Consider the following 21,784-nt stretch of genomic DNA (forward strand, 5'->3'; position numbering starts at 1 on the left):
TTTTTGCCAATTGCGAGTACGATAATAGATTGAAAATCTGAAACAATTTACGGAGGAATGCGAGATTTTTTGCGAGGGCGCGAGTTATACAGATTCATTTTTTATCACGCACGAAAATATCCGGTAATATTATTACATTCAACAAACTAAGGAATGCCATACGTAAACGCTTCGTAAGGCACAGAGAAAGAGAAGTCTCGTAGCCGTTGTCGTGCTGGAGTGCACGGGACCAATGGGGCCCTTTGTAAGGTTGGGCCCCAACAAACGACCCTTTGTCCTCCGCTAAAAGGAGACCTCCGAAGTGGAGGAATCGAAAACGCTCGCTCTGCTCGTTGAAATTTATTGTTTGTTTAGTCCGCTAGCTTTGTGTGCGCTCCCGTTCAAAAGTTTTTCGATTTCTGAATCGCATTTTAGGAAGCAATCTCGCTTTATACCCCATGATTTTTTATGAACGCATTTATTGAGATTATACCGAGTAGGTATTTTCAGCTACATCAGAGAATAGCAATATTTTTATCGCAAACAAATGATACATCTTTCTTATTGTTTATTAGAATAACTAGCGCGTGTTAACATTTAAGAATGTTGCATCAATAATTTCTTATTTTATAGTGTAATAAATCTTTGTACAACATATCTCTCGCGTACTTTTCTCGAGCGACAAGAATAAGGCGCGTGCGCCTTAAGCGTAATTAATTCCTCCGTGCTCTGTGTTCTAAACGAGTGGGTTGAATCCATCCCACGACTCACGTGGAAAAACGCATTCTCGTCCCGCGGCGACTAGTTGTAGGAGAAAGAAAAAAAAAAAAAAAAAAAAAAAAAGAAAAAGGGAGAAATTGAGGGAGCGCGCGCGCGAACTGGCGAGGAGCAACGAAGGCAACGGGGGCAGGAGGGGGGAAGGATAACTGAAGAAGAACGTCTGCGAGGAGCAACACGGAGGGCTAAGACGTTGTCCCGCCAACAGGTGGCAGCGGCCTCACACCCCTCCGGCACCATTCCTCTCCCTCTCCCTTCCCCTATCTCATCCTTCCTGGCAGCAACCACGACGATAACCCGCGGCGACACCCGATAAAACGGGTAGAGAGGGTTGGGGGTCTACGATGCCGGGGTAAGTGGGTCGGGGACGAAGGAGGAAAAGAAAAACACCGGAGGGATTATCGGCCTTGGATACACCACCAGCCCTTCTCGTCGCCCCCTCACGCACATCCTTTCTTAACGAAAGCAACTCTCCGGCCAGCGCATTCACTCGACGATCCTCGTGCGGGACACGAAGGATTGCGCATTTCGAGATCGTGACGGCGGCACGATTTTTTCTTCTTCGCAACGCGAAAATATTTCATCCTTTATCGATAGATACCGCGCGAAACAATGATCTTTTTCGATCTTCTTTAATTATCTCTTTGTTAATTATCACGCGTGACAGGTGTTGTGACGCGCGGTTTCATCACGCAGAGCGACCGTACGCAACATTTATCAGATGACAAGCTGGCCGCTTTCTCGTCAAGATCCATTTGCCTACGAGGATGTACAGTTACATTATCGTGTCGTAATGTCAAATACTAACAGTGGCCCGGCAAATGGTATCATTACAACATCTCATAGTAGACCACTCTCTGCGTCCTACACCCGTTCCCTCGTAATCGTATTTCTCCGCTGCAGAACACGCGACATTGAATACTCTGGCAAACAGACTAATACGTCTTAATAAAAGCATACCATCGACTTACCACGCTATATATTTCTCTTATTGTTATATTTAACAGACAAAAATGAATCAATCGCAGAAAAAAAAAGTAAGATGTTATATCAAAACTTATATACTCGTATGAATTTCAAAATCTTAAATTTCAACAATATTATAATCTTATTTCAATATTACAATTGTCACTTGAAGAATAAAATAATTATTTTAACTCTAAGAAAATTATAATCTTCGATTTGTTAACGTGTGTTATTTTTTCTATCCAACATTTTTTCCTCTCCATTCAAGAAAATTATTCTTAAATAACAAGAATATATTTTCTTGGTTAAACTATATAAAATGTCTTCATCCAAGCAAATTTTCTTTGTTTAACGCAATATAATCTCATTTCAAGATTTACATTTTAAAATTAAAGATATCGTCAAAATTAGAATATTCTTTTTTTCTGTGATGGCAAGTGATTAGAATGAATTACATATTGTTAGTGAAAATGCGCAAGATTAGAACTTTCTTTCGATATTATTTCATTCATAGTGTTCTCTCCTTCTCTTTAATTTCTCTCTCTCTCTCTCTCTCTCTCTCTCTCTCTCTCTCTCTCTCTCTCTCTCTCTGTTCAAATCCACAATATTCTGTACGTATCGTCGACCGTAACACGTTATTCTCGATGGCGCAATATTTTTCGTAGATCGATATTTCATACGTTTATGTACTATCGCCGGCAGTATATAAAGCGTATTTTTATCACGTGTTTTGAAGTAAATCTCAATGAGAAAAAACTTAGTTCGGCGAAATCAGAATTTACTATTACATTCATGATAACTCCCGCTTCGTTATGATGACAATATTAACAACGGTAACAACCGGCGTATCTAGTAATATTCATGTGCCTTTCCTTCCTCTATGTTTCGCCTCTATGAGTTACACATCATCGTGATCGCATCCACCAACTCACACAATCTGCGAACGGACACTGTTTGCGAGTGATACATTAATCCTATCTCATCTTCATCATACGGTCGTTAAATTTAATTTGTGCCGTTGTCAAATAAACAAGCGCTTACACATTCGCGCGATTCAGTTTCCATCAAGGAAATGGACGAACCTTTTTGGACGAACCTCTCTCGTGCTTAATCTTGGCGCAGGATCTTCGTGAGATATCTTAAGAGAACGGAATCAATTATCGCGACTTTCACCGCGTGGGCGCGCCGCATCTGGCGTGTCCGGCTCTCCCACGTACGACCACGTGTTCCTCTCGACAATCGTACGCGTATGTATGTATACGCGAGAAGAAGAGAGAGAGAGAGAGAGAGGGGGGGGGAGAGTACACACACACACACACACACACACACATACACACACACAAAGTGCCGACAATCGCTGGTACATACCGTAACGCGGAATTAACGACTACGAAGACCGTTAACGCGCTTGAAAGGAATCCCAATGGAGACCCATAGATTTCACCCGGGTCACCCACCGATAATCCGTGTATTCGCGCGGCACACCTGAGTTTCCAGAGAAATGTTCGAGATCTGAAGGAGGATCGCGACCGGAGGAAACTGAGAAAATTCGTCGGAGAGAGAGAAATCTACGCGCGTTTTGCGTCGCTTTCATCGTAATTTCGTGTGAAACGTAATGAAAGGAACTTGTTGAGCATTAATTGTAAATGTTTGACAAAAATGTCGGCATTTTCATAGGCATGCAAGCTTTGAGGCTTTGAAGAAAGCTTGAAACTACATTGAATTATAATTGGATATATGTACTGTTGTTAAAGTTATGTAGTGGACGGATGTTTTCGAGGATCCCGAAATAGGTTTGTCGTGTCTTGGTTACAGCTTCTGATGAGATAACTCACCGGGATAATCTCATTGTTAGTGAGTACGCGTAGGTGTTGTAGAGACGATAGTTTACGTAATCTTGCACGGTATATGTGTACTTTGGTCAAGTTGAGCAGTGGGAAATAAAAAAAATATTCCGCCTCCGAAACGACACGCGAGTCGAACGATCAACCGCGCAGTGAGAGTACAACTTACTCACCTTTTGCTTCGTCTTTATACTAATTGAAATTAGTGATAGATGACAAGTGAAAGGCTGGACGAAGAATGGAAAGGCAAACTTACCGCGGAAATAGGCAAACAAGAAGCACGCCGCGTTTTCGGCTCGTTGTCGGCGATGACTGGCGAATATCTATGTCGAGAGCTACGTGTATACGTGTACGTGTGTGCGTGTGCGTGTGCGTGTGCGTGTGCGTGTGCGTGTGCGTGTCGAGACACACCCGTGTAAACGAAAGGGCGTCTATAAGCAGTGATAGTTATTACGGTGTCGAGGATGATGATGAGGAATCCTTGCGGTCAACTTCGGGATTCACTCTCGTCGACCAAAAGCGGGATCAACGTTAAACCTCTAATAACGATATCACTTTACAGAGTGCTTAACCACATGTAACCCAATTTTTTTCCCGCGTTTGTAAATGATTACAGGTGTTTTTATATTATCTCTGAAAGATTCTGGATACGGATAAAAATAACGTGAAACATTTTTAGATCCTACCTTAGACGTTTATATGTATTTTTAAAAACTCATCAGTAATAAGACTCAAAAATATTGCACAGTACTTTTTTCAATCTATTTTTGTGTAAAACATTTGTGAAACGTTTAAAAGACGAAATTGCACGTTAAATCCTTTATATTTATCAATATAAAAAAGGAACAGATGTCTAAAATTTATTTATTTATCCTGATGGTTTTCCCTTTCATTTTTGCAACTCTTCTTTTGCTCTTTCACATTGATTAAAAATCTTTTACGTAGAAGAAAACATTGTACTTATAACTAAGAATTCGCGTGTCTCCTTAGATATATGTAATATTTATTTATTTTTTCTAGTTATGTTAAACGCATGGATTATTAAAACGAATGTTAGGCAGAGCCTCAAAATGTTATAATCTGAAATTTTCGCACGCGTTCTCCTTGGATACTGTGTATGCCAGAGAAGTTTCCTAGAGGATGCTAACTACAAAGTTAGAACTTGCGAACGGATCGTCGTGACGGCGCTGGAATCTCGTTCGAATGTTAACGAAGTTAGCGAGGTGGGCCCATGCAAAACGCATGCGTCATCGAGCGTAATGACCGATTACGCAGGACGAGTGTCATCGTCATATACCGAACGCTCAGCCCGACCGGACGGCTAGCCATGACGATGACATCGCGGTGTTATGCGCACGGATCGTTATTGAATTATACGCGATGCCCATAATCGAATGATCATTATGTCGAGTTAACGAGCTGCGTTAAAGGTACGGACGCGCTGTATGCGGTTGCGAAAGGCGACGCGGGCGAACGGGGGGACGAGGGGACGGAGGGACGGGAGGACGGGGGGGGGAGGGACTTGGACATCGATCCTTATTCCCTCGATCGGGGACGTCGCGTTAAATCGATCTCGAAGTGAAATGATTTCGGAGTGGCGTTAATATTATCGAGTATATTTCATTTGATAAGGCAGACTCGCGTGACTAACTGTACGCGTCGCGCGTCTCGAATGTCTAATTTGTTACAACGAGACGCGCGAAGATGGCCGCCGAGCCGGGGTCCAATTATAGCCGGAGCGCAAAGAGTTAATTAATTGGCGTTATTTACCAGAGACGGCGTACGATCCTTCTCCGCGCCATCACGTTGCTTTCTTTCTGGCGCATCTTCCGCCGCGGCCACCCCGTCCACCCTTCTCCACCACCCACACGGACGCGCGCGACTCGTCGCCGTCCCGTCTGTGTGTGCCCACTCACACCCTCCCGCCTCCCTTCCCTCGTGTCCATTAGAATATTAATGCGAATTGATGCACACGTGTCATTACCGTAATGAGTTGGTTGCTGCTGTCCATGAGTGTACAAAGTGTCGTCTGAAAAGCAATCACGAAATTGCGGGTGTCTCCCCGGCGCCTCCTGCGCTCCTTTCCCTTCCCCACCTTTGCCTTCTCTATCCCCTTAGAGACCGCGAGGCCACGAGAAGCTGTCGTTGCTCGGATCACGTGCGTTTCGATCAGATGTTACTACTTAACCGCGCCGAATTCTGAATTCTCGAAAAACAATTTTGATACATATAATCACAAAATTGAAGCATTTTAGCAATTAAAAAAAAGCAATAAGTTTATATATAAATATATATTTATATAGAGTCTTGAGCGATTGATACGATAACGATAAACTAAATTTTTTCTCCCAGACACTTGAATATCTTTTTGCGAGAATATAAAACGTCGAATATCTATGAAATCTGAGAAAAATGAAGGAAAAAAAAAACCGCTTTGCCCCCGTCTGTAATTTATGGCGATTGTGTCGATGGTTTATTTCAGGTAAAGGTTATAAACAATAAATAATCCCCATTGTGCGTGACTTTACATTTAACGGTCATCCTACCGTATGCGAGACCGGTTCATCCTCTGACACAGGTATGCGCCAGATAAAATCATCCAAAGAGAAAATTATCATTAAAAAGATTAGTTTCCACAAATACATAGATTTCATTAAAAGTTAACTTGTAAAACATTTCGTCGGTCTATTACCTTTTTCCATTTCTTGTAATTGCATCAGTAATCTTGTTTAGATTAAATACATACACACATTTCATTTTTTATAATAGTTACTATTTTTTTTAGATAAATTCTTTTAACATACACATGTATATTTTTTTATTTATATATATATATATATATATATATATATATATATATATATATATATATCAACACATTTTATTTTTACTTTTAAATGCGATTCTCTCTTATGGCAAAGTATAAAAACATATGGATTGTTAATGAATAAGTAAATAAATTATACGATTCAATGTATTTTGTCTCGATCGCGTTTCGTTTAAAACACTATGAAAATCTGTTTGGAAAAGTTTTGTGTTAATAAGTTAGTAGTAAAGTTCGTTTATCCAACCGTATACAGTAATATACAGTAATCGAATCGATAAATCGATGAATCGCTATGTACTTAATCCGTAGAACGACATTTTACAATAATGCGAAAAAACTTGATTGTTGAAAATTTCAATTAAAGATTATCGATACTTGACTACAATTATTCTCATGAGTAAAAAAAGTTTTCATGCAAATAAAACTGTGCCCATATTAGTCAAGTTTATTAACCGACATTAATCTCGTTTATCGAAAGCGTATCATACTTGAAGACCCAACAGCCGAAGAACGGAAAAAAAAAAAAAAAAAACAAGGAATTGAAAAAAATGAAGGAACAATATAAACTGAGAAAAATCAGAGGAGGGAGCAAGATAGAAAGTGAGAGAAAGAGAGAAAAAGAAGGGAAAGAGACTGAGAGAAACGGAGGATGAGAGGATGGTAGAAGGGAACGGCTTTCGATGAACATGGGAGCTATCGACGAAACGAGCTGTAAAGCGATCGTTAGAGAGCACAGGGACGGTACGTATATACGATCGTATCGGCAGCTAATGGACCTACAATTAACGTGGCGCGCATCTGCGATTGGATCTCCGTCAAACGGCGATAAATTAAGTTAATTAGCTCGTTACACGTATCACCCAGCAGCTCTTGACGCTAGTCACGGTTTGACGAATGTGACGCTCGTTAATCGTCCGCTTCGCTTGTTGCCGATCTTCCCAGTGGACCTCGCCATCTCCGCTCGCTGTTGTCGCGTGACCAAGGGGGATACTTTCTCCACGTATCGATGAATCAAAAATATTCAAACGAGTCAACTTTCGCGCGAGCATTACAGGCTTTTCAATCTGACTGCGATTCGTGTTTAATAGACTTGTTTGATTCTTCGCGATCGAATTATACGGCTGTTTAAAAAAAAAAAAAAAAAAAAAAAAAAAATCTCGCTTTTGATCCCGTTTTGTGTTTGGTAGTACCTATTCGGTAACTCTCTATTCGTTGTACCATAACAATATCCGGCTCAACTCCGAGACGAGAGAGTGACATAAATGGCGGAAAGATTTCACCCCCTTAGAATACGTGCATCGCCCAAGTGACGCACTTGCGGAACGGAAAATAGCGTATTAGCAGTGGCAGCTGCGTTGCCGTTTCGAATTGAATTGTTATTCGAGAAACGAGAGAGGGAAAGAAACCCTCGCGAAAATATCGCCTTGTTACGAGAAATGAGCTAATCGTAGGAATTACCGTATTCCGTATTATAGTATACATTTTCGGAATAAAAACACGCACCCGCGGTGTCTAATGTCCTCAGAGCTGGCTCAAAGACTCGAGAGAGGGAAGCAGAGATAGTGCGTCAGCGTGTGTCGCTACTATCAGTTTATCAGATGCTAACGGCGGCTGCGACAGCTGTTACATTGCGAGGTATGGTAATTTTGCATAAAGATTGAAGCAAAGAGAAAGAGAGAGAGAGAGAGAGAGAGAGAGAGAGAGAGAGAGAGAGAGAGAGAGAGAGAGAGAGAGAGAGAGAGAGAGAGAGAGAGAGAGAGCGAGAAAGGGAGGGAGGGAGGGAGAGATGGGGGGGATAATAAAATAGAAATAGGGGAATTATAAGAGAAAGAAAGAACGAATAAGGATATTTATTTTATTCTTCAGCATTAGGTATTTCCACATTTAGAAAAAGTAAATACTTGATAAAAACGAAACTTCATAAGAGATGTAAAGAAAAAAAGGTAATTGAGAAGAATAAAGACACAGAATAAAAGACAGCAAAAGATAAAAAATAATAAAGAGAGTAGAATGGAGAAAGAATTTTACCATACGCTCCGATATGAAATACTCAGTGAGAGCATTAAGTATAAAAAATATAATGTATGTTATAATAGTACATACAAGAGAAAGAAACTATTGTGTGTGCGTGTGTGTGTGTGTTTGTCGCATGATGTAAAATAATAAATTAAACTAACTGCAAAAAGGAAAGGAAGTATACATAGAGGCTGAAAATGGAGATGAGGGTTTACAGGGGTAGAGTTTTCATCGGAAGAAAAAGAAAATGGGGACGAAGAGGACGGTGTGTACAGGCTGTCGTTATTGGAAAGCAGAGAAACGAGCGCTGAGACGGGCAATATCTGTCAAACACATATTTTTTCAGATTTATCACGCCCTCGTTTTCCCAAAAGCCAATTTAATTTTTCTACTGTGGCGACCATCGTTCGATTTTCAAGGGGAAAATACGCCATGTTTGCAGCATCTTGTGGATCGTCCGTGAAAGTTTTACGTTAGAACAACATATTCCGTTGGAAGAGCATTTTTTAAATTTTGAAATAAAAAAATTAGCAAGATGTTTGTCAATTTAAATTCTTAAGACGATGATTAATTTTCAGATCAATATATGATTGCGAAAAGAAAATTTTTTTCTTACATCAATCTTCAATATTTACTCATTTCTCGTCGTCTGTCTAATTGAAACGAGATGTGCAGACGCGTAAAAAGCGACTTTGACAAATTTTCGAATTTGTCTATATATCGGGTGTGCTCGCGAAAGTTTCAAGAGAGTCATTGCGTCGTAATTTCCATATAATAGATTTTCTTATTATTGCAAACAAAGAACAACTGGCAACGAAACATTGGCCACGTTTTAGATTATTCCGTCGGATGCTAAAAAGAAAGGGCTCGAAGGGCAGAGAGGAGGGGAGGAGAGGGGGCAGGCGGGAGATAAAATGTGTTTAACGTCGTGCGTCATCCCCCACGAGTGAGTATGGTTTCAATCGCCGCAATTTCATACGCGGCTACGTTTACGTGCTGTGTGTTTGCGGGGTGTCCCGCCATAAATTTGCTCGGTGGATTCTACAGGGCTGAAGATCATGTCTTGGGACACAGAAGGGTCGTCCGTCCCGGGACGCTCCAATCGATTAAGTTACTTGTGCGGCTCGATTTCTTTGGTATACTCCGTAAGAGCCTCGCTCGATCCATTCTGTCTAGTCATTGATAATAATAACTTTGGACTTTAATAGTGATTAAACACACGAATAGAGATTATAAAAAAAGAGAGAATAATAATTTTCAATTATAACATATTGCTGTATAATATTCTAAAATTTATTTACGCACAAAATATTCTAACATTATTCAACCGCATATTTCATTGTTTTTTTTCCTCGTCTTCTCTCTCCAACTACTTCTTTGATTAATAAATACCAGCCTACAACGGCGAAACTATCAGAATGAATATCGTCGAGGCTAAGAAACGAGCCAGCTTCTCGCAACTTGCAATATGGAGCTCGTATTTCATATCGTTAGAGGAAGGTGGGAAGATTGGAAGAAGGGTAGGGGGAGTAGCGAGGCGACATCGTAGCGGTGCTGCAAATTTCATCCAATTACGCACTAAAATGCGCCAGGAGCCAATAACCGAATCATAATCCCTTAGTTTTACACGAAAGCGCGGGTCGCGTCGGAGCACCGGAAGGGAGAGACACAAGGGTGGATAGAGCGAGGACGGGGGGGGGGGCGGGAGGAGGAGAGTCATGGTTTGCTCGCCGAGGTGGCGCAACTTTACTACGCAAATTAAGGCGAAGTGGCAGTCAGTAATTTTATGTGCCCATCTCAGCTACTGATATTGAATTTCCTTAGTCGCTTAATCCGAATCTTTGAGCGTGAGTAGAGAGGAGAGGAAAATGGTGAGGGGGGGGGGGCGGTGGCGTGGCACTCTTGGTAGCTGCTGGCGACGATCTCGCGAAATTGAAATCATTACTTTACGGGCGAATCGGGAGATGGGGTTATACCGGGTGGATCCTGACCGGGGATTTCCCAAAACACCCGCGTTCGCGCAAATTGTTTCGCGTTCTATTTTTTTTTTTTTTTTTTTTCTGCGCCGGACAAGTGCGAGCCTTCGAAGCTCTGGACGTAGATCCGAGATTGGATTGGACGGATTTTTGAGATTCTCGACCATAGCCATTATAAAATTTCTCGATGGGAACCCGCGCCGTTGTTGGCGATGTAATCGTTCCTTTTGGTTTTATAATCCGAAAATTTGTATGTATAAAAATTGCACGATAACAATAATAGACGGGTAAATTAATTTTTAATGATGATGAAACTTTGGTCTTCCAATTAATTACGTATATAAGTGAAAATGAAACGATATTAATACTATCTATTAGAAGACATTAATCCTGACGAAGCATTCCGATACATTCGTTTCGGATAGAGTTATAATAATAAACCATCAGGGTCCTTCTTGGCGACGTCGCGGATCGATCGATCGCTGCGGTGCGATACACGCGCGTAATGAAAAAAGAGCATCCGGACGAATTGATCTAGCGGTAGGAGGGAAGGGGGAGGTTCGATTCGGGCGCACAATACCGCAACTCGCATTCAATTGCGCCAAACAGCTTTCTTCGGTCCCGGCAATCTCCTCTTCGACACAATAAATTTATGGTTCCATTCAGGACTCGTACACATACACACATACACACATACACGTACGTGTATATATATATATATGTACGCGCGCAAACGCGCACGCATTACAATAAGACCGCGGCCTGTTTAATAGAATAATTAAGGACCCTCGTACGGCAGCTGATGCCCAACGGGCGCGCGCGCGCGCTCACGCGGCCACATACGTGCGTGTGTGTAGATGCGTGAGAATATAACGTATGCCGGCTTACCCGGCTGGCATTGTTGATTCGTAGGGTGCACATTTTGTACAACGAGGTCAGAAGGGAATTAATGCATTCATCCGAATTCCAAACGGAATTAATGCGCTCATCAAAAACACTGTGCCGGCGGCTGCGTTCTTAATTTACAGAAATGTCAGTCTTTTCTTTTATTTTTATTATTCTCGACAGGATCATGAGAAATTTTGACGAATTTATTATTAAAGAGCGAGGAAAGCTACGTTTGGATTTGCGATATTGTAATGCAGGATAAACATTACGATAGTTCTTCTTAAAAAAAAAAAAAAAAATAATAATAATAACATTTTTAAACGAGACACGTTTGGTTTTACGTTGTTGAAATAACGATAAATAATTGTGGCTCGCGAGAGCGCAATATTGTCGCGTCGATAGAAATAATTATCGCGGCGCAACACGTGGCCGCAGATTATCGAAAAATCGGACTGCTTAATTGAGCGGGGCGCGCGCACGTTGTTCATTCTTCCGTATACGAATAAAACGGTTCGACGATTAGCGGTATTAGCAAACAATATTTTTCAGATAAATCCAGCTAAGATTTGCTGCCGGTCGACAGCTTTGAACAATCTTCCAGCTTCCCCGCTATCTGGCGATATTTAAGACGCCCGATCGTAGAAGCACAACGTAGAAAATATGATTTAATGCAAATTCTTCCTCGTCATTCCAACTGACGGATTCATACTCGCGAGGAGCAAAAGAGTTGCCAGGGCTGAAGCAAGGAGGAATGGCGAGAAGAAATGTGAATAAGGAGATAGGGTGAAGTGTTGCGGGAAGGCGGGCGGAGATAGACGTTTTACAGCGGCATTTCGAATGGCGCTGCAAAATCGCCGTGCAATTTTCTTTCCGCGGGAAGAATCCACCCGCACGCGGGTGAAACGTGTACGCAGGAGTATACTATACGGCGTTCTCCCCGTGGCCACGTGATTGGTCGTAAACGCCAAAAATATGCGCCGATTGGCCGGTCGTCCGGCTAACTTTATGGTAGCACCGGTATGCCGGTCGGATTTTATGGTTAATTTTTACAATTTTGTAATTGCTTCGCAGTCCTATGCGGACGAGCGCTTTTCTTCTCTCCGTCCTTCTCTGTCCCTCTGCGTTATCCCGTCTTACAACAGCTGATAACGCGAAAACTCGACGTTCTTTTAATACACGATAAAGATTTAGGCCTCGATGTTTTCACAGGCTTATTTGTGTGCGTTATTGTGTCGACTTGTATGATACAATCATGTGATATGCATAATAATATACCTTTCACATTATAGTGCTTAGAGAGAGAGAGAGAGAGAGAGAGAGAGAGAGAGAGAAAACATTTATTAAGCTTGTAGGAGATTGTTGGTTCGATTGGGCAATGTTTCGACAAGTTTAAGATATCGAAGGTAGAGAAAATATCGCGATATCGAAACGGGAGATCGAGATACTTGGATAAAGTATATACCGTAGTGTCGTTAGCAGTCTCGCACGAGTGTGTCAGGCGCGCGTGAGCGTCGCGGAGTGCACCGAGACCGCAAATAACTGTTTCCCTTGGAATCCTGCGGCCTGCACCTTGCCATCGGCCGTGATATCAACGCCTTGACGCGCCGTATTTAAAGCGTATTACCGGCGAGGCCGCCTCGAGTGGGTCATCGATCCTCGGCGTGCAACTTTTCGCTCTCCGTCGAGATCGCGATAAGCTTCGCGCGGCACGTCGAGTTTGTTGATAGTCGCGACCGCAATACGATACGACGTAATGCAGGCCAAAATAGAAGCGAATACCATGTGCTCGATCGTGTGAAATCGAAATGCGTTGTTTGGTGACACTTGGATGAATTGTTTTTTGTCAATATAAATTTTCAATTTTTGGTAAATGTCTATAATTGCTGAAATGAAATATGTAAATGCTTTTAGGGAGGGACAGGTCTTTTTTAAGAAGTTATAAATAACAAAATTACATGAATAAATTTATTGAACATTTGTCATTAAATCGCCTCCCTCGGGGGGCCGGAACCCACTGTCTCCACGCATACACGCAATTTCTCATAACAATTTAATGAAAAATGTTCAATAAATTTATTTACCTAATTTTGTTATTTACAACTTTTTAAAAAAGACTTGCTCCTCCCTAAAAGCATTTATAAGCATTTCATTTCTATGGTAGTTTTGCTGATTGGTATTGAAAAAATTGATTTTTCGCTGCAATAGCAATTATAGACATTTACCCAATTTTTTTTACATTGTAATGTAGATAAGAAAAGGAGAAGGATGGTGACGATATATACTATTGTTCGAGGTTGAAGAGAATCGTACGAAACGCACCCCGTGGTCGCGTCACTCATCATCATCTGTAGTAGCGAGCCGCCGTGTCGGTGGGCGACCGATGGCGGTGGCTGTACACACCTTCCTTCCGGCCTTCCTTTTCCAGGAAGTGGAGTCAAGTGAACCCACCACCACCGCCGCCGCCACCGCCGGAAACTCCGCTAATGACTAAACTTGCTAATTTCGGCCAATTAGGCTTCCAACGCTCCCACCACGCCCGCCCCGTTTCCGACGTTTCCTGATCTCCGCCTGCTCGACCGCCTTGTCTAATGCGCGGTGCACTTACCTTGACCGATAGACGCTAATTTTATTGCGCACTGCGGCTCTCATATTCCTATAGTGGCCCCATTTGAGAAGGTTTGATTACAAATTCCAAAATGGCAGTATTATCACTGCATATTTTAAGTAAGTAATCTATCAAATTTGCACGTCAAACAAATGGCAATACGTGTGTGTGTGTGTGTGTGTGTGTGTGTGTGTGTGTGTGTGTATACATCTATCTATATATCATTATCATACACATTATCATTCATCTATTATATATATATATATATATATGTGTATTAATAATGTATTATTTTTATATTATTTTATACATTATTTTATCTATTATCAAATTACCATTTTTACGACATTTTAAAATATATAGTCATTGCATACTCATTTGTGTAATAAGATTATTTATCGATAAGAGAGGCTATTTATCAATGAGAGATCAAGTTCAAAAGTTACTTTATACGTTTCCATAAGTAGATACATAAGTATATTATATGCATGTAGGGACTTGAATATAAACTGTATACAACAGTATATTGGCAGCGATACTGGGTTCGACTCTTGACGGTTCCCATAAATATCCAACGTTGGCAGTTTGTTACTTTGTGCCACGTGAATTTCAAACCGACCATAATATTCCCGATATATTCCTGGGTGAAACATTCTACCGACTAATTATCGTAGCTGTCGTTTATCTTTTTCTATTTAATTTCAAGGATTATATAAAATGTATATATGCGTGAAAATGCAAATAATTACTATTTATTTCGTTAACGATAATTTTACTCCAATAGATTTTAAAAGAGATTCATAAATCTAAATTTATTTTTAATTTATGATTATAAATAATTTTGTTTCGATTATAATATTTTCAGACGATAATTTTTTATTTTATTTGAAGATCCTAAAAAGAGGGAAGGATTTATCAGTCCACGAGTCTTCTTATTCAAGAATGTAAAAAGTAATGAACATAAAAATTCTTGTAAAGTTAACAAACCAGTCCGACTTGTAAAGATCCCTAAGAAGAAGCAAAGAACAACTTAGCGCTCAAATTGTTCCGATTTGAAATTTCTAAGGATTGCGTCAAACAAATTCAGCGAACATGGCGGGCCAATACATGGAAGAAAGCCGCTTTCTTCCTTCGTCTGGATTCCTCAGTAATTGCGTACCGTGGTCCCTCGTTGTTGTTCCTCTCTTCGTCCTTTCCCTTCGCCTGTTTCATTGGTTCGAAGAGAAGGAGAGCTCGCTCGCTCGCTCGCGCGCGCGCGCACGCACGCCTTTTCATTTGTGCTCCCTCCTAGAATACACTTATAGGTGAACCGTGCGTGGCAAACAGGGAAGAGGCCGCCGCGACGTGTCTAATCACTATAATCGTCCTCGCCAATAATTAGATTATTTTCAGTGTCTTCCAGCGCTGTCCTTCTCTCACCGGTGATTACCAACCTGAACTTATCATTACATCCCTACATCGATCCCTGCTCGCCTCGGGCGTGTCCTAAGGGAATGACCATATTTTTTTCGTGCGGGACCAGAGCAATATAATCTAAGACATTTGATATTTTCTCAAAAAGGGAGATTAGAACATTGTAAGATATCTTAAATACAAGTTCTATAAATTTATTGTTATAGAAAATAGAAGCAGATAGAGCGAGGAAGGAGAGAGAGAGAGAGAGAGAGAGAGAGAGAGAGAGAGAGAGAGAGAGAGAGAGAAAGAGGAATAGAAAACAAAAAAAGTTATTATTTTATTTCATCGGTATAAAATAAGATGTCTGAGAGAATTGTATTATAGAGATCTTTATTTGAAGAAAGTCACGGATGGACTAATTAAATGAATTAGTAAAGTTGTAAATCCATAATAAATTACCAACAATTCTAGACACAAATTTCTCTCGACATTCTAGCCATGACAAAGTGGTCGTAATTTTAAGAATTCTCCCCGACGTCAATTGGTCCTGACACACTTCCAGAATCCGTTCCGGTATTTGTGAGGCTTACAAAATTGTTTATTATACGATTAATATTTATTTTATTACTTGATTTTGTTAGTAGATATACAAATATATATATTGTTTTAGTATCGTTGTCCAGAAAAATTCTGAAAATTTTTCCTGTAATGCGTTACATATCGTCGGAAAATTAAAAACCTCAAAGTACGAATCTTTGTTATTATTACTGGAATTCTTTTGAAGATTGATATAATTTTATATTTTTTATTAATAATAAAAATAATTAGAGTTGCACTTTTCAACATTACGAAGTAACGAATATATATCAGAGGGAAAATATAAATATTCAAAGGAAAATATACATTAATAATTAAAATCATATATATTCGTTGATGATTCGCTGTTTTTTTTCATTTATGAAAGAAGAATACCGCGTAAAAATATACGCTCTTTTTCTCTTTCTCTTTAGAATGTTTAATGATAGACTGGTGGAATTAAAAAGTACAATAATATTCCAGTTTAACTATCGGCCTACGTTCATCTTTAGGGATGGTGTCATTTCTTGAGATTGACTTCCGAGAGATGTTAAAGCGCGAATTTATATTCCTTTTTCGATCGTAAAGAAGCACGCGGCGAATTAAATTGCCTCGGAATGAAACTGTAGCGCCAATATTAATTTCGCGCGAGTCCACGCGGACTATCCTTTGCCATTTTATTGGTCCTTAAGAATAACGTCCAACGATTTCGCAATATCGCCGATTCCAATGAAACAGCAGTTCCCGAGGATGCAATCGCGCACAGTGTAGGGAGACGAGTTCTGGGCAACGAAGACTTTTACGACTTGGCAATTCGCGAAAGAGAGTTTCGTCAAAGTCCGAGAAATATTTAAATTCAATTCGGATGCGGGCGATGTAAACCGCGACCGATCGAAAAAGATTTTCCTCCACGGAAGAAGGGATGTCCCTCTCCCCCCCCCCTTCCCTTTTTCTTTGACAATTAAATTTGGCTTTCTTTAGATATAATTAATTCGTTGTACCATTTTATATTTTATATTAATTTCAAAAATTAATTAATTTCACGCGTAGCCGTTACGCTCGATTCCCTCGTCCAAAATAAAAAGATGTAAACGTCCTTGAAATGGAAGGGCAAACCTCCGGAAAAAGGGTTCACACGTTACATTCACCAAAATGTAACATTCCTCCCCCGTCAGCTGAGGGTCGCCATTAATCCTTAGGCTGACTTTCTTTCCGTTCGCTGTCGTACAGAACGGGGCGTCCTCGTTATCGGCGCTTATCGCTAATAAGATCGCTGGACCGCTCGTTATCGTCGTCGTCGCACTCGCCCTGTCCTCATTTTCGTACGATTGCGATCGTTAATTATCCCTATCACAGTCGATCGCCCTCCTCTTTTGCCTTTCTCTCTCCTCTCCCCCCCTGCCCCCCCCCCCGCCGCCGCCGCCCCTATCCTTCTCCACCCGCGCGCTTTCGTCGTTCTCTTCGTCATTATCATTCCGGTAATTACCGGTGTATTCCCTCGTTATCATCTTGTTATCGTTCGGCTATCGCGTTTCCGCGAGAAGCAGCGAGTGTCTCCGGAGAGGTCAGGCCTCGTAAACGGCGTGGGAGCCCGCTGATAACGAACAAACTGAGAGCATCGGTCTGTGCTTGAAATTAAATCGACGCGCGAATATCGATTTCAATAGTACCGATCTAATATAAATCAAACAAATGCTCACCTTATTTATTTTCAATTTACTCGCGATAACGCGAGTCGGAGGGGCGGGCGGGCGGGGAGGGGGGGGGGGGTAAGTACTGCTACAGTTTTCATTCGCGCTCTTAGAAAAATGTATCGTAATAATCTGTACGTATATAACTGTTGGCTTGATTAATATCACGTTCGACGGATTAAACATTATTATTCGATACGATAATCCACGATAATCCAAATCACTGGTAGATTCATGAACCGAGTGTCGAGGCGACAGGCGCGAAACTTAAGTAACCATATTAAGAAGAAGCAGACATACGTATAGAAACGCGGAGCAAGCGAGTCGGTAAAGGCATTAATGCATCGGAGATTTATGTGGTAACGGCGAGGATGAAATTCCATCGCGGTAGGTGCTCGTATAAGTGGCACGCTGCTCGCTGGCGGAGGCGCGAGAGTTATGGTTGCCCATACTGATATCCACTATAAACTCTCCCCTCCACCCACCCCCGCTGTCTGCCCTTCTCCGCGCGTTCTCCTACGCTCTCTCCCTCCCTCCCTCCCTCTCTCTCTCTCTCTCTCTCTCTCTCTCACACACACACACACACACACACACACACTCTCTCTCTTTCTCTCTCTCCATCACGGCATACTTAATTAAATACGTATTAAGAGCCTGAGTGTGTTCCAATGTACCGATGTGCGCCTGCATCGTGGAATAATATATGCTTCAGCGCGTGCGCGCGCGCGCTAATTACTTTCTCCCACCGAGGGTCGCACACCAATATTTTTACTTTCCCCGCGTACACACACAATGGGACTGTATTTATCGAAATAAAGCACGCAAAAAGAGAGAGAGAGAGAGAGAGAGAGAGAGAGAGAGAGAGAGAGAGAGAGAGAGAGAGAGAGACGTTCTCTTCCTTAAAAGAATTTTTCAGTATTACGTACGTGAATGTGAATTTATTATCGATTGCTATAAAACATAGTCTTTTATTATTCGTTAATTATTATATGCATGTATATATGACGAGACGATCGATTTTACTAAAAAAAGCCGCTAAAAATTCAAGGAAGAATCCTGTAAGATCTTTGGCCGCTCTTAAAATCGGCCGAATAAAGGACGCTCGTTACTTTTGTCCCGAGGGACAAAAAGACACAAGTTTGGAATGGAAGGTTCGGCAACCGTCAAGTTACCAAAACCATTATTGTTAATTAAGGTGGGCGTGTCCCACAGATCACACTGTCAATTCTATGGTTTTTGATAATACGTCAGATCTCCTAAATCCTAATGTACTCTATCGTTAACAAAATTTTTTCACGTTAGTATTTCGATTCAATGACTCTAAAATTTTATAGGATAAGTTTTTTTTGTTTAATTATAACGATAACAATATGCAGAAAAATATACTCCATATTAATCACGACAGTTAACAAAGGATTCTTAATTATTATCATCGAGAGAATCATCATAATCAATCTATTATAGATTTGACATGTTGACGATTGTAAGATTAAAATAAAAAAATATTTTTCTATAAAATTAAAATCAACTTAAAGACGCTTTTTATTTTATTGTTACAGCTTTCAACGTACCGGAAGAACACCGGCCCCTGGATTTAATAGAGGGCTGGGAAGCCGCTCTATTAAACCCTTCCGTCTCTATTTCGCCGTTGGAAACCGTCGGTGGGCTCTTCGAGCCCACCCTCTCATCGGTCAAACTGGCGAGCGCGTTAACCGCTGGCATGAACCCCCACCATCCGGGCCATTCCGCAGCCTACCCTCACCATCCCTCGCTCTCGAGCAGTCCGCATCATCCGGGGCCCGGCGGGCCACATCACGCATACGGAACTGGCGGAAGAGGAGGCGGCGGCGGCGGTGGCGGTGGCGGCACGACAACTACCCCCGACTTACCCAGTCCACATTCACCCCCGCACACTGGCGGTGCCGGCGATCCCGCCACCCCCTATGGCGCCCTGCAGCCCGGACAGGGCATGGGCAGCAACGGGCATCATCATGGTGGCGGTGGCATGATGCCCGATCATCCACATCACCCCGGACACCCCCATCCGCACATGCCGGGACACCCCGCGTATCCACCAGTTAATCACAATAATAACTGCACGCTCAAGGTGAGTACTTTGTTTTTGTAAGAGCCTGCGAACAAATTTATATGTATAATTATTTACGTCACCGTGAAAAAAAGCGTTATTTTATAAACATTATACAATTTTTTATATATTGTATACGCGATCCCGACATAAAATTTCTCGTGCGATGGAAGTACGATGCAGTGTACAGGTATTATAGTTTCAAAGACGCGGCGAAGAGCCCCTGGGCCCTTCGCAAAGGACCCAGGAACGGCATAAGGTAGGATCACAGGCTACAATTCAGCAGATATTATCCGTCCGTCCGACCCTCACTTACCCCCGCTATTGACAAACGTAACAATATAGGCATTTATGCTGGAGAAATATAATTGAATAGGGGCGGAGGGGAGTCTGCGCGCGCGGTTTCTTCCTTCAGCTTTCTGCTTGATGCTTTATATCTGCCCTTCCTCTTTTTCTCTCTCTCTTTCTTTCTGTCTTTCCCCCACACAAAGATCTTGTCTTTTCCTTTGACTGTACGTTGCTTCTTCAACTCTTCTTTCTTTATTAGTTTTTCTATGTTGACTGTACTCTCTCTTCCGGTTGCCACTTAAATATCCGAAAACGAGTAATCTGTTATTCTAATTTGTGAATTATTTTTTAATACTCGTTGCGTTCCTTTTTCAATTCTGCACTGATGAATGCTGGCTTAACAATTTCTTATTTGCTAAATATTTTTGTGTGATTTTTGCTGATTTTATTTATTAATTTTTTAGATGTAACATAAAGTTTGCTATTTGTTATTAAAATTTGAGGAGTTATGATTTATCTTTTTTTTTTTGGTGAAAAAAATAATAAAACAAAATTGTAGAATTCTACTTTGCCGACGATGGTTGTTTAAGAGAATGGTAAAACTCTTTAAGGTTTTAGAAATTATTTTTTATACATCTAAATTTATAAAATGTAAAGAAGTTATCAAAAAATATAATAACAATATTATATCCATTTCGGAAATTAAATTTTTCTTTTTTTAATCATAAAATTCTGGTTTTTTTTTTTTAAACTTTACAACTACTTCAAATACTAAAATTTGTATCCAGACATTATTAGTTGCTTAGATTGTTATTATTTTTGAATATTATTATCATAGAGATTTTTGAGATTTGAATAACGTTATAGACTTTGATTCTGTTTTGATTCGGAGAATATATATTGGAGAATAATTGGATTTTTAAAAATAATAATTCGTTGTGTATGTGAATATCCTCGAATGTTTAGTTTTTTTTTTTCCATTTACTTTTTACAACTTTTTATCTTACTGTTAGTTTTAGATTCCATTTTGTTTTGTCTTTTTTGCATATCACGCTTACATTTTTTTCTTTCTTTACCGTCTTATTTGTTATTCCAGCTTGCTCAGTTATTTTCCATTCTTTTCAACTGTTCTTTTCTATCTTTTGTCACCGTCTTCTTTTCTATTTTTTCATTCTTTTTTACAGGCCCTATGTTTCTGTCTTTCTCAAACTAACGTCTTCTTCTCTTTTATTGTGTTCATCATTTCTGATTCTCGATTTGTCGTTATTCTTCTTCTCTGACTTTACATTTCTTTTGAATTTTTAATTCTACATTTCTCTCTACGCCTATCTTCTCTCTCTTTTTCTCATTTTCTTTTACTATTTTTTTCTTTCTCCATATCGTTTTTCTTGTCTTATTTTGTATTTTACTTATACTATTTTTTTTTTTTTTTTACTTTTTAATCATTGTAATACATAACGTATCCAAAAATCCACTTCAACTTTCGCTTTATACAACTTTGTAAGACTCACGGCACTTAGGGAGCCTGTCCCAGAATATACCCCTCTTACACCTCCACCTCGCTCCTTGTCTCTTTTCCATTCTTTTTCTCTCAACCGCTGCTATGGAAAAGACCCCTTCTTCTTTCTCTCCCCTTCCCTACCGCCGAGTCTCTCTCTCTCTCTCTCTTACACACGAACGAGTCCTCCGTTCACCTCCCCTCCCGGCTCGCTTGATTCCCCTGCCCCTTGCCTCGTCGTTCCCTCTTACCATCTTTATCTGACATTCTCTCTCAACGTTGGTTGGGTCTTTTCTAGGCTTGCCTTTTTATTCTCCCCACTCGATCCAAGGTACCTGAACCCGCAGGCCCGCAAGGCATTCGGGGGCCGGG

The 21,784-nt window shown here is 40.8% G+C and overlaps 1 protein-coding gene across 3 annotated transcripts in view; it reads left to right on the forward strand.

Annotated features, from left to right (window-relative positions):
• LOC140665221 (uncharacterized) overlaps window positions 1-21,784 on the forward strand; it is a 181,229-nt gene that overhangs the window by 128,135 nt on the left and 31,310 nt on the right. For all 3 annotated transcript variants that reach the window (XM_072891045.1, XM_072891043.1, XM_072891044.1), the window contains one exon: window positions 19,100-19,647. In XM_072891045.1, coding sequence (XP_072747146.1) covers window positions 19,261-19,647 — 387 coding nt within the window. In that variant the 5' untranslated portion in view covers window positions 19,100-19,260. The remainder of the gene's footprint in view (window positions 1-19,099; window positions 19,648-21,784) is intronic.

The sequence above is a fragment of the Anoplolepis gracilipes genome, chromosome 4, assembly GCF_047496725.1.
Source record: "Anoplolepis gracilipes chromosome 4, ASM4749672v1, whole genome shotgun sequence".
NCBI classification, from domain to species: Eukaryota; Metazoa; Arthropoda; class Insecta; order Hymenoptera; family Formicidae; genus Anoplolepis; species Anoplolepis gracilipes.